This window comes from Cupressus sempervirens, chromosome 1 (assembly GCF_028749045.1).
Source record: "Cupressus sempervirens isolate cs-2001-9-10 chromosome 1, ASM2874904v1, whole genome shotgun sequence".
Lineage (NCBI taxonomy): Eukaryota > Viridiplantae > Streptophyta > Pinopsida > Cupressales > Cupressaceae > Cupressus > Cupressus sempervirens.
This window is the reverse complement of record NC_143118.1, coordinates 835663238-835677826: the sequence shown is the minus strand read 5'-3', so window position 1 is coordinate 835677826 and position 14589 is coordinate 835663238. Positions and strand designations below refer to the sequence as shown.

The following is a 14589-nucleotide window of genomic DNA, read 5'->3' as shown; positions in this document are numbered from 1 at the left end:
TATCTGGGAAGGTCCATGTAATTAACAATGGTCATATTTGGATTTTAATCTATCCTATCTCTAGTTTTAGTCTCACCGCCTAATCTTGAGTTTCTTGTGCTCATTTATATATTTACAAAACCTAACTATGAAATCTGGCATAATTTTTTTGTTTTCATAGGTTTTTGCCTTTTGCACAGCCTTTACTCAATTTACTCACTTGTTCAAGTGTTTTGTCGCAATTTAGCAGTATGTTTGTTCACACATGTTCGAATGCTACTGTAGCATCTAACAAGGACTCTGATTTGACACAACTGGACCATTTGTGTCTGTCTATGTCTAACTGCATGCTGAGGTGCCACTCTAGATACTAATTATCTCTTGATGGTCTTCAAATACATTGCTTGACAAACTGATTTCCCTTAATGGTGACTTAGACTATGTTGTCGGCTAACAACCCAAACACAGTCATATCTCAGAAATCACGCAAATTGATCATTCTCTTCCCAGTCTGTGCTTAAAATTAATCTGGTATGCTTCCAATGCACCTCCTCATGGTGATCTTAGCGATGTCCAATGGCTTATTGGTTTCAATTCCAATAAGATTATTGTCTTTGTGTTGAGTACTTATATTCAAGAACTGATATAATGTTTCCTTTGCCGAAAGGTAATTTTTCCCTTTGAATTGTAACTATTTTTCTATTTGTTGGTTCTTCAAAGTAGGCAAGTGTCAACTGATTAATCTTAATGTAAGAGAAATTAATCGTCTTTTTCTCTTTTAATTTTCCTCAAATCTCAATTTGGATATTTGCTTGTTGGGTTATAATTATTTCAAGACCACTATGCAAATTCCCCAATGACATATTTCCTTGTTCTCTGCTCTTGTAATGATGCACTAGAATCCATTATGATATCCCCATGCCTGGAGTTTTGGTGCCATTAACGGTGAGAAATCTCCCAAGATATTGTTCAGGAAAATGTTCTCTGCAGTGTATTGCAGTCACCTTGGTGTTCATAGTACAACGATGTGTATCAAACTTCCAATACCCTCATTCTCTAATTGGGATGGTTGCTCGGTAGATTATACTAGTCTGTAACGGTAGTTATTCTTTCCCTCATATATTTATTATTTGCCGCTGAAGACAATATTTGCAGTCTAGCTCTAATACCATGTTAGTTTCTAGGATCACTGCAAATGTACTAACAATTGTCATTGTATTGATTGTGTTCCAAATGCAAATGAAGGCTTATAAATATGAGAGGAGGAAGAGACATGTCTCTACAGGTCAGTCATCACTAGTTAACATATTAATATAATAGTAATGTAAATAACCATATATATAATATATTATTATATAATAATATATATATTATATATTGTGTTACATATATAATATTTATTATATACATAAGATATTCATCCTAAAGATGATTTACCATAAAGATGATTTACCATCAACAAGGTATCTCATGTTTAAAATCAATCCGACAGAAGCTACAACCTTAACAATTTTTTATTGCAGCTTTGCATCCACTTGCCTACATAAATTAATATCTCGATTAATGATTCAATAAAGGTAATATTTGAGTCAAATGATGCCCCCTCTAATACCAAACCTGCAATAATTGAAGATTACTGTAACTTGATTGCACCCATTATGTCATTCTGTCATGTGTTGTCTTTTTCACCCTACATAAACCATGTCTTGCACACAGTAAAGAATTTATAGCTTACAAAAACTAAGCAGCATGGTTTTGAAATAGAAAAGGTTCTAAAAAATTGCAAACTCGAGCAAAAACCTATCAAATCACACATCAACCGTTAATAATTTCTTCTAATTACTCAATCACCTTACAAAGCTAAGCTACAAATTTATTAAGACAAAAATGATTATCAAACTCAATTTTGTACAGTTTTGTTCTTCTTGAACAAGTCATTCTCTCTTTATGGACTCGCCAAGTCCAAGTGAACCACCGAGTAACTTGCAAGACACTCGCAAATTTTTCACTGGACTTGTGTCCTAAGTTGTGAGCAAGTTTCTCATCTTGATAAAAAATTTAGAAACACAGAACTCCAGTAAGCAGTCATAGAGTTTTATACTGCTCTGATCAGACAAGGTTAGAAGCTTGACAGTTTTGACATTAATGATGCCCCTCAGTCATGGCAGCTATGCTGATTCTATATCCTATCCAGGCATGAAAGGAGAAAACACAAACAAAGGCAAAATCCAGCTTGCCCCACAAACAGCCAGCTTGAGTCCGCACTAGTAAATGAGGCTAGGTGGAAAACCCGGGAAATCCAGCAGATTAGTACTCATATGGCATCAAGTCAATGGAGACCTCTTATACATGCACCCGCCACCAACTAGTTGCTTGTTCTCCAACTATACATTCTGTGATGTTAAAATTATTTCAGAACTTTTAAATTTTAAGAAAAGATCATGAAAAACCTCACTTAAAAACATATGTTATGTTTTAGAAAAAAAAAACATAACGAACCATTTTAAACCAAAGATTTTCACGAGAAGACATTCTTAAGCTACTTGATAACCTACCTACGAATTTCTATCCAGAATATCTTTGTCGAGCAACAATTTCTTCTCACAACAAAAACACCTTGCATTTTAAAAAATTCATTAGTTTAAAAAAAAGCATGACTTATAAATTTCAAAATTAAAAACAATTAAATACCGAAAAAATACTAAAATTAACATCATGTGGACTAGCCGAGAAAGTGGCAATTGAGAAATTAACAATGCTGGTTCATTTTAGGGTGGCTGGCACGATGGGAAGGGGGAACAGAAAAGCACCTGGTGGTTTTAATTTTGAAACCCCTGTTCGTCGTCTTCTTATTCTTCATCACGGACTCTAACGGTGAAACAGTTTCCCGATTCTGCTCCAAACCACTGGGTTTCTTCTTCTTCTTCTTCTTCTTCGTCCTCCTCCTCTTAGCAGAATCAAGTGGCAAAGTAAGTTCCGGTTTCTGGTTTTCATCATTTGCAAGGAGATTTACTGAGCCACTATCCTGTGCTGAAGAAAAGCTAGCAGCTTCTGTTAAGGGAGAATCCGAGGTCTTCGGCTTCTTCAGATGCTCGGAAGTTAAATCGGCCTGGTTTGATTTTCGTTTTTCACTGTTTCTCGTCTTTCCCATTGTCGAAGATTTTTTTTTTGTTGGCTGTTTTTTGGCCCGCTTAGCTAGGCTCTCCTCGGTTTTTGAAAAACATATACGTTTACGAACGTGGACACTTCGTTTATACTTACAAACTCGAACATTCCAATGGGATCGTTAGGGACAGATTTGTAATAGGGAAACTCCTATCAACTTCACACCACATAACTGGAGGAAAATTGCAGAGGACCTTAACACTGAAATTTTAAACAATAAAGTCATATTTCTCTTTCTCTATGAAAATTAAACTCGCTTTATTCATGATCTAAAATCTAATTAAAAAACCCAAATACACCATGAGACTTTTCTAGTATCGCATTGAATCAAACAAATTCTGATTATAAAGTGATTATTTAATTGAATTAAATGCTAATCTTATTATAAATGATTATTAAATTGAAAAAAGGCTAATCTTAAACTATTATGATTATACAAAAAGTGTTGTCAATCATGCTTAATCTTAAGACAAATATATAAATGTTTAGGACAAAAATATGAATATTTAATATATTTATAACTCTGAAATTGAATCACATTGATAATACTAATGTTGATTTAACTAAGATTTAAAAAGAATAAGATTGTACTATAATACTATTTCTAAATAAAATTATATATCTTCCTAATTAAATTATATATTAAAATAAATATTATTGTCTTCATAATTAATATAATGAAATAAATCTCTATCTTTGATGAATTGAACTCTTGTTGCTCAATTTAGTGCTAAACCTAAACCAAATTAAACCCTTTGCCTATTTCGAAATCAAATCAAGCATTGATTGAACCCCAATCCCAACATTTGACCATTATCTTACGATACCTTAAGATTTCTTCAACATCAACTAAAGGAGATCCTACTTTTATTGGACTATGAGTTCTTACCATAAACAATATTTACCCCTACATATAATTGGAACTCTATACCTAATTTTTTCAACATTAACTAAAAGAGATCCTACTTCCTACTTTTACTAGACAATGAATTATAACGATAAACCATATTTACCCCTACGTATAATTGGAACTCTAAACCTTTTTTTTTCCAACATTAATTAAAAGAGATCCTACATCCTACTTTTATTGGACAGTGAATTCTAACCATAAACCAAATTTACGCCCACGTATAATTGGAACTCTAGACCTAACTACAACCGTGGACTAGAAGAAACCCAAATCCTATTCAAAACATTAAACGCTTTTTTATATTGAACTCACTAGCCATGACCCTAAACTCAGTTAGACCATTAAAACCTTTTATTATAACCCTTACCCAAAACAAAATAAATCCCCTAATGAGATCCTTATGAGTAACCACACTAGAAACAACAATTGGAAAATAAAGAGTCGTAACTTAAAATCCACCTAACAATGGATGACCAAGAGTCACAACTTAGAATTCCAAAAAGTTTTCCTCTTGGGATTTGAACTAGGATCTCCATAATGAGAACTCAATGCTTCAACCAACTTAACTAAACCCCTTAGACATATTTTCTTATTTTCAAATACAATACTTGCAAGAAATGAAAGAAAAATATTATTAACAAATTGATTGCAACAAATAACTTGAAAGTACACCAAAAGATTGATTTTCTCATTGTTTCAATCAAATAATTAAAATCAAACCAACTAGTGTAGTATGACTCTAAATGAGAGAAGTCGACGATAATCAAAATTCTCATAGGAAATCATTTGGTCTGCATGTCTTTACAATCGAATCCAAAGAATTATAGTGAAGTTCTAATTATTATTATGTGTTCCTATCTCATTGTTACTAAGTCTCATGTCCCACTAGAAGAAGTAGAAGGTTATCTAGTAGTTGTGTGTCTTGTATTATAGACTACTAGTGAATGGTTTGAAGCTAAGAGACTCATATATGCAACATGTGATACGATTTTGTGTAATGCCTACCCCTAGTTAACTTTTTTGATTTTATTGCCAAACTCTTTTAGGCTAGTTTATGTTTATGCTTGATGATTAGTAGCATTATTTTCCAGATTTTTGTATATTGTTTTCATACTCAATTGATTATATGAAAAGACTACTTTGGTACTAGTTACTTCATGTATGTATGATTATACTTTGATGATGATGATGATTTACAGTGATTTCAGTGATTTAATGATGTTAGTTAGATGAATTATTTGTATGTGTTTTATATGGATACTTACCCCATACTTGCATGTGCAAGGTGTGCATGTATGTTTTCTTTATGTATGATGTTTTTTATGTGGTTAGGGAAGGGAGTCGTAGTCACCTGCTTGTCGGGATCTACATGATGCACTGCTTCTTGCCATTGCCTGTTTATTTTAGAATATATGTGTTTGTACATACGTGAATTTTATGCAGATTGCAGGTACTGGGTATCGACTTCCCTGAATTGCTAGGATAAGTGTACCCTCTCACAATATCTCAATGATAAGAGAGGGGAGATAAATTGTTGAGTCCAAATCCTAACCTTAAAACCAATTGTCATAGAAAATTAGGACAAGTATTTGAGATGATTACCGTTCTGAATTCGCCATATGATGTAAATTCATGATTGTAACCCTTGAGTTTGATATTGTATGTTATATTTTATGATGGGTTTTCACATTTCATCTTGTAGGTCTTTGGTGATTTTTTTGCTAATTAAGTCAAATTAAAAGATTAATTAATGATTTAATTTAATAGAAAATTATTAAGATAATTTCAGTATTAAATTAATTGAGAAATTAATTAAATAAAAGAATTAAAGATAAAGATAAAATTTAGAGTTCTAATTTTGAGCGTAGTAATATTTATTTAATTTAATAATAATATATTTAGGAGATCATTTTTTAATAAATGCTAAATATTATTATTACTTAAGTTAATAAATATTTTATTAAAAAATTCTTCAAAAATTAATTAAAGAAAGAAAGAGAAATTAATGTAGTAAAGATTTTTTTTAATTACAAAAAGGTGTGCATGAATATTCAAAAAGTAAATAAAGAGTTAAAAGATTATGATCAATGAGTTCCATCGCGTGATCGCACAATTAGTGCCCCAAATTTAGGAGGGAACTCCATATCAAAGATTGAGAGTTCATTTCGCAAGGACCGAGATTTTTGGAGAAGGGATTTTTTAGAGAGAAGGTTTTGAGAGAAAAGAGAATTCTCTCACAATCTTTGGGTACTTGCATATTAGCATCATATTCAGGTAGAATCGTGTGCTTTATTCACACAACAAAATATGTTATTCAATACTCTTGTCTACATCGTATTTGTTAATCTGTTTTTCCAAACTTCATTTGTGATGAATATTTCAATCTTTCATTGGGAATCTATTGGTATTCAAATCAAAATTCTATCTATATATAGAGATTGAAAATAAATTAGGAAACCTTCGTTCTATAAATTGGATGGTCGATTATTTTAATCAAAAATAGTTTTGAGAAGAAATCAGAATTTAGAATAAAATTTTGACTAGTTTGTCTGGGTTTCCCTATTAGACTAAATTTGCAATGTTTATATATATTTATTTTTATTTTTTTAATTTATTTTTAATATTTATATTAAATCAATAAAAAAATTTGGAGAGGAGGCAAGGCCACCAAACCCCCACCTCTCTTTATTTCCCCTGTGGCCTTTAAAAGGTTTGTGCATGCGCAAACATATTGTTGCACGCGGTAGCAATATTAATATTGTTGCCTGCAGCAACAATCACATCTACGATCGCACGACACAAACAGGTTGGCTAGGCATAAATGTATTTTAATATGTTTTTAAAAAATCATTTTATAAGTTTTAGTTTTTATAAAATTTTGTCATTAATCATTAATTAATTTTATTACTAATTATTATTATTATTAATTAATGAATGAATAATAGTTTATTTATAGAGTTGTTTTAAATAATTATTAATTAAATTAAATTAATTTTGGTTTAATTAAGTTTTTTATTAATAATAAATATTATTTAATAACACTTTAGTTATTTATGAGAGTTATTATTTAATAATTTTGATTATTAACAAAATCATAGTGATTTTTAATTAATGATTAATTATTATTATTTTAATAACTCATTGGAGATAATTATTTTAAAGTCATCTTATGATATTTAATAGTGAACTTTGAAATTTCTTAAGATAAGGGTAATTGTGCAATATGTTCAAATACAAGAATGGGCTAAGTTGTAAGGGTAAACTGTAAATCTCATCTACTCGAAAACTTACATTGAAACAAAAAATTAAATCTTATTGTTAACTTAGACTATGTGTCTTCAAAATCAAACAAAAGTATGAAACTACACTGCTAACTGTATGTTGTCTTATCTTTTAGGTTTGGGTTGACTAGAGTATTGACCAGTCTTAGGGTGTTTACTAAAGGCTCAGGAGTTTTGTTTTTGTGATATTATGATGATGCTTTGATCTTGATCTTTTAAACTCAACCATGGTAATGTATCTAGTATGCTCTATGATGAGGTTGGATCTATTATTTGTTATTGCTTTCAGTGTTCTTGTGTGATAACGAGATGAATGGTATGACATATTTGACTTAACCTTTGAGTCTTTGATCAATTATTTTTGGATGCTTTCCAGTTGCTTGTAAAGGACCGAGGTGTTATTGTGAATTGTCTTTTGATGCTTTCCAATTACTTGTAAAGGACTGAGGTGTTATTATGAATTGTCTTTTGATGCTTTCTAGTCACTTGTATAGGGCTAAGGTGAAAATTATGATTCTTTGATTTGTGCTTTTATGAGCCTAGGGTAGGTAATCTGTATGTTAAGTTGGGAAGTGGCTTGTAATGGAGGCTGAGGCCCTAAAGAGGATGACGGGTAACCCATTGTAAGTAGTCAATAAGTGAAAACACTACACTAAATGAGAGTAAAATGAACCTAATAAGACTCTTTGTCTTTCCTCGCCCATGCCTCAAGTGCTAGTACAGATTAGGATGGGAGTAGAGAGGACGCTTAGTTGTGACCATGCATCATAAGTATCCTTGTTAGTACAAAAGGATACTAGTGCTGCATTGAGTCACTAGGGGGCTGAAGGATTAAAAGGCTAGCTAGGTAACCCTAGAGTTGGTTCGTGAGATGACACTTGCCCACTAGCAGTATAGGTTTCCTATGTGTCTTTGTTTGCCTCTAGGTTTAGATGTCAATTTATCATGGAACCTTTGAGTTAGATTACTTTTAGGGTTTTTCCTTGACCTAGATATTGCTTTTTATTTTTGGGTTTGATATCTTGTTTGAGTGGACCTTTTTGGGTTACCACGAGGTCGGATGGTAGTGCTTTTTACTTTTATCATTGAGATCCGTTTGTTGATGTCTCGTGGCTGGAGTTCCTTGTTTTACATTTCCTTTCATTTTATCCTTGTGTATTATGATGGATGGTTATATCTATATGATGGATGATTTTACTTATTGTATTGTACTTTGTTTCATGGATCCAAAAGGGATGATGTAATCTATTTTATATGATGTATATTCTTTTAGCCTTTCATACCCTGTGACATGTATAGTGGATGATTGTGCATTCCGAATTTATTGCCAAGTGGCATTCGTAATAAATGTATACTATTTAAATAGATTGAACTTGTTGTTATTATTTCATGTGGATGTGTTATTTATTGGACTTGGTATTATTTAAATTTAAATGTGACTAAATGTCTTCGGATCCTTAAGGAATGTAATATGTTATGTTTGCTTATGTATGATTGTATGTTATTGCTTCCACTACTTTATGATTTTCATATGTGTTATTCTTTAAAAAAAAATGTTTGGAAAACTTAGTAAAACTTTAGGTTAGTTCTTTTGGATCCCTTGGTGGGGCATTACATTTATGTCTAGAAGTATCTTGCAAGCCCTCACGCCAACCTTGAATGCAACTAGGAAAGGGTTGGGACCAAGTATATTAACTTTTGGTGGATGCAAACTCATGTATTATCATTGATCTCCTATCAACTTCACACCACATACTAGCTGAACGAAAATTCTAGAGGACCTTAATACTAATTTTTTCAACAATGAAGTCATGTTTCTCTTTCTCTATGAAAATTAAACTCACTTTATTCAAAATCTAAAATCTAATTAAAAAACCCAAATACACCATAAGACTTTTCTAGTATCATATTGAATCAAACAAATTCTTATTATAAAGTGATTATTAAATTCAATTAAATGCTAATCTTATTATAAAGTGATTATTAAATTAAAATAAATGCTAATCTTAAACTATCCTGATTATACAAAAAGTGTTGTCAATCATGCTTAATATTAAGATAAATATATAAATGTTTAGTACAAAAATATGAATATTTAATATATTTCTAACTCTGAAATTGAATCACATTGATAATACTAATGTTGATTTATCTAAGATTTAAAAAGAATAAAATTGTACCATACAACTATTTCTAAATAAAATTGATATATCTTCCTAATTAAATTATAAGTTAAATTAAATATTATTGTGTTTGTAATTAATATTATGAAATAAATCTCCATCTTTAGTGAATTGAACTCTTGTTGTAAGAAATATGAAACTCAATTTAGTGCTAAAGCTAAACCAAATTAAACCCTTTGCCTATTTTGAAATCAAATCAAGCATTGATTGAACCCAATCCCAACATTTGACCATTATCTTACAATACCCTAATATTTCTTCAACATCAACTAAAGGAGATCCTACTTTTATTGGACCGTGAATTCCTACCATAAACCATATTTACCCCTGTGTATAATTAGAACTCTAAACCTAATTTTTTCAACATTAACTAAAAGAGATCCTACTTCCTACTTTTATTGAATGGTTAATTCTAACCATAAACCATATTCACCCCTACCTATAATTGGAACTCTAAACCTAATTTTTTCAACATTAACTAAAGGCGATCCTACTTCCTACTTTTATTGGACTGTGAATTCTAACCATAAACCTATTGGAAATCTAATTGAAAAAAGAGTACTATCAAAGAGGGCAATTGTCTCAAAGAAGGAAGATGGTTGATAATGAATGTTTTCAATCATTGTTTTGTCATTGATGTCAAACTTGCTATTTGTTGGAATGACAATTGCTTATAAGATCCAAGTACTATCACTTAGTTGATTGATGAAGAGGATTTAATCAACAAGATGTAACAAAAGAATCTAAGGGGAAGGTTGAGTTATGGTTTTGTAATGAAGTGCAAGGATCAGTTAAGACAATGGTTAAATGATGTATTGATAACATACTTCAAGATACAGAGGATGGCCACACTTAGAAACATTGGAGGAATAAGTTGCAACAAGGTTGATTGCAAAGCTTAACTAAGTTCATTAGAGAGTGTTAAGCAAGTTAGTTCGAGCCAAGCAAATTTCCAGTTAGTGCCGAGCATATGAAGAAACATAGTTGATGCCAAGTGAATCCATAGTAGGTGTCGAGCATCAGTAAAATGTAGTTGATGCCAAGTAACATAGTATGTGTTGAGCACTAGAATTTCAATAGTGTCGAGTTGCTGCATTATTGGAAAAGTCAAAGATTTGCCAAATCTAAGTCGACAAATTTGTTACCTTGAATTTTGTGAACTAATTGGAGGATAAGGATGATGAGCTAGTGGCACAGAATTTTATGTAAACCATTTTTGAGCGAATTCAAGAGGATTCTTCATGATGTTTCTAGAAGAAACAAAATGTTCGTTAAATTCAATGAATCCTACCTAATCCATTCGAACTGAAATTAAAGGAGGGAAGAATCAAGCAGGAAAAGAAATTCCAGACTTCTATTTAAGGAGTCACAGGCCAAGAAGCTAGAGTTTTTGGTGTGCCAAATTGCGAAGTGGTTGAAGGCTATCAAGGAGAAGGCATCAAGAGGAGAAGGAAGAATAGAGCACAAAGACTCTGCTTCAATAAGTGGTCAAAAGGAAGATTGCACTGGTACATCGAGCATGAAGACTCAAAGAGACAAAGATTGAAAGGAGAAAAAGCTATCTAGAGTTGTAGAGACTAAAAGCAAGGCAAATTGTGAAGAGCTAAATTGTGATCTAAAACCTACAAGATAAGTTGTGAACTGTAATCAAGTCAAAACCCCTTATTGTTACTCTCTAGCAATTCTATCAGTTAGGGTAAAAATCCTATGGACTTAGGTTTGTTTAACAGTCATTTGTAAATCCTTTAACAGGGTGACATTCCAAGTGAATGTTCTAAAGTCCTCTAACTAGGCCCACATCTAATAGGGTGGTTAAATCCTTTAACCAAGTCACATTTAATAGTGTGTTGTAGCCTTTAACGGGGCATGCCTTTCACAAGGCATCACTTCAAAAGAGTGAGAATTGAGCAGCATGTTACTTGTGGTTTTTCCCAAATTGGGTTTACACGTAAATCATTGTGTTATGTGTTGATATTTCATGTGTTATGCTTGCATGTTGACTTACAGTAACTTGCTAAATAGGATAGCTTAAGCTTGGATGAAAGAACAGTTTTGAAGGCTCACTTTACTTGATGAAAATTTTTAATTGGACATTTGGATATTGAATAATTGATTCACCCCTCCTCTCAGTTATTCTAAAGCATTTCTAAGAAAACCAAATTTACCACTACGTATAATTGGAACTCTAGACCTAATATTGAACTCACTAGACAAGACCCTAAATTCAGTTAGACCATTAAAACCTTTTATTGTAACCCTTACCCAAAACAAATTAAATCCCCTATTGAGATCCTTATGAATAACCACACTAGAAACAACAATTGGAAGATAAAGAGTCATAACTTAAAATCCACCTACCAATGAATGACCAAGAGTCACAACTTAGAATTCCAAAAAGTTGTCCCTCTTGGGATTTGAACTGGGATCTCCACAATGAGAACTCATTGCTTCAACCAACTTAGCTAAATCCCTTGGACATATTTTTTGATTTTCAAACAAAATACTTACATGAAATGAAAGAAAAATATTATTAACAAATTGATTGCAACAAATAACTTGGATGTACACCAAAAGATCGATTGTCTCATTGTTTTAATCAAATAATTAAAATCAGACCAACTAGTGTAGTATGACTCCAAATGAGAGAAGTCGGTGATAATCAAAATTCTCATAGGAAATCATTTGGTATGCATGACTTTATAATCTAATCCGAAGAATTATAGTGAAGTTCTAATTATTATTTTTTGTCCCATGTCCCACTAGAGGAAGTAGAAGGTTGTCTAGTAGTTGTATGGCTTGTATTATAGACTACTAGTGAATGGTTTGAAGCTAAGAGACTCGTATATGCAACATGTGATATAATTTTGTGTCTAGAAGTATCTTGTAAGCCCTCATGCCAACCTTGAATGCGACTAGGAAAGGGTTGGGGCCAAGTAGATTAACGTTTGGTGGATGCAAATGCATGTATTGTCTCTAATCTGTCGAATGGCAACACTATGCAAGGTGAAGATTGTTTATTGTAAAGATATAATTTGGCTATGATAGCATGAATAAATTACCTAAGCATAACTCAAGAAAATAGTGCACAGTCATATTATTTTTGTTAGCGTGCTTCACTGGGATCTCCTATAGAACTAACTTTTTAGAATATGGTACTATGGAGATTCTTCATGACATATATAAGACCTATCATATTAGTTTTAAAATTGGCACAAGTTTTGGTTGATTAACTAGTCAATAGTTTGTTATCACAGAGGAAGAGTACATGAGATAGTTTGGGTATTTTGGCTAAGGCATTGAATTGACTTGTCAATTCAAGGACTTGGGAATTAAGGGATGACATCCAACATGTTATCTCTTACATATCAGATTTTAATGTTAAATTTTATTAATGTGTTAGGCTGACTAATTGAAGAGTTGGTGGAAACCCTATAAAGGAGGAATGTTTTGATGAGTGAAGTTGTCAATTGATAAGTAGGAGATATTTTCCATAGCAAGTCAAAGTGGGATATTGCTATCAAGATTACATGGGTCAATGAGTTTGACTCAAAAACTACACAGTTAAATCCTCACAACAATATCACAAAGTTGTCAATGCTTTTTCTATATTATGATTGTGATGTGTGAACTTTGTTCATGTTAGATAGACTGTGTTTTGATGATTAGAGTGGAGAAAAGGTTTATGAGCATGATCAAATGTGAGGGAGAACAAGGGACTAATAAGGTATTTGGGGTATCAGCATAGTCACATTTTGGTATTCCTTTAAACTACTTGTAAAGTTGTGTATTGTTATAAGACCAATGTGCTTACCATTTTATAATACAACTATTTACAGGGTTGAAACCTCTAACAAGGTCTAAGTCCTTTGCCAAGGACATATACACTATATGTATGTAATATACTCCTAACAAGGTCTATACCTTTTACAAGGTACTTTTGATCAGTGGATCATTTTGTGGGTACCATCCCTACTAAGGTTTTTCCTTGGCCAAGGTTTCCCTGTTTAACACAATATGGTGTTAAGAGTTTCTTTGTTGGATGCTTTTTGTTGTTATTTAGTTTATTTTCTTATGAATGTTTAAGGTTAATTTCTAATATCCATATTTGGATAAAAAGTGTTGGAATATTGATTCACTCCCCTAACCCCTTAGCACTCCCCATTTCTAACAAATCCTTCCTCCAATTGATTCTCTTATACTAAAACCTCTGAAACGTGATGAAATGTTTTTCTTTGAAGGTTGGGGTTTTGTCCAACTTCCAATATTCCAAAGATTTTTTGGTTCTTAGACATAAAAGCATTGTCCAAACTTTTCCAAAGCTCAAACTAAAAGTTTATTGACAAAAAATAACCTAGAATGAATCAAAATTGACACCTTCCCTCCTCCATCAAATTTCCTAGGGTTTTATGTTAGAGTTGGGTATTTGTTACACCAAAAGACTAATCTATCAATGCCTAATATAATCGCTCAACTTATAATACACATGAGGTAGTTAAGTCCTTGTCACAAATCCCAAGGGGAGCACTAAACAAATTTTCAACAATCTCCCCCCTCAACAATGTTATTCTCATGCAAGGTATATTGTTAGTCAGTGTCAAAACACTTAGCCATAATGAAAAGACAGTTGTAATCAAGTCACTAGTATATAATGTTAACTGAGCTCATAGTAGATTCAAGCAAACAAGCTAACAGTGGAGAAAGATGCAATGTCAACCGAGTTGACAATTCAGATTGAGCTCTAGTGTCAACCAAGTTGATTATGTCTACCAAGCTCCAATGTGAACCGAGTTAGCAGAGCAGTCTTGTTCCAAGGTAACAATAAAGATAGCAGAACCATGCAAGCCAAGTCAGAAGTGTCTATTGAGTGATCAATGTGAACCGTGCACCCAACATCTAGCGAGTGCTAGAGCTAGTCAAGGAGATAGTGGTGACCGAGTGTTTCCAATATTGCCTGAGTATGACATTGACCCGAGTTATTACACCAAGCCAACTTGGTAATTGTTTTGGAACTATTCATATTATAGCTGACCTATGTAACAACTATTTGGATGGATATAAGTATGAGATATTT

General features: G+C 32.3%; 1 protein-coding gene across 3 annotated transcripts in view; it reads right to left on the bottom strand.

Annotated features, from left to right (window-relative positions):
* The window catches only part of LOC149580450 (Ribosomal protein L7Ae/L30e/S12e/Gadd45 family protein), a 174914-nt gene extending 171549 nt beyond the window's left edge, over window positions 1-3365 (bottom strand). Inside the window, exon 1 of one of the 3 annotated variants that reach the window (XM_089791061.1) lies at window positions 2790-3365. In XM_089791061.1, the coding sequence (XP_089647187.1) occupies window positions 2790-3130 (341 nt within the window). In that variant the 5' untranslated portion in view covers window positions 3131-3365. The remainder of the gene's footprint in view (window positions 1-2789) is intronic. The other 2 variants (XM_089791076.1, XM_089791069.1) reach the window with 2 other exon arrangements.
* Between the last annotated feature and the right edge of the window lie 11224 nt (window positions 3366-14589).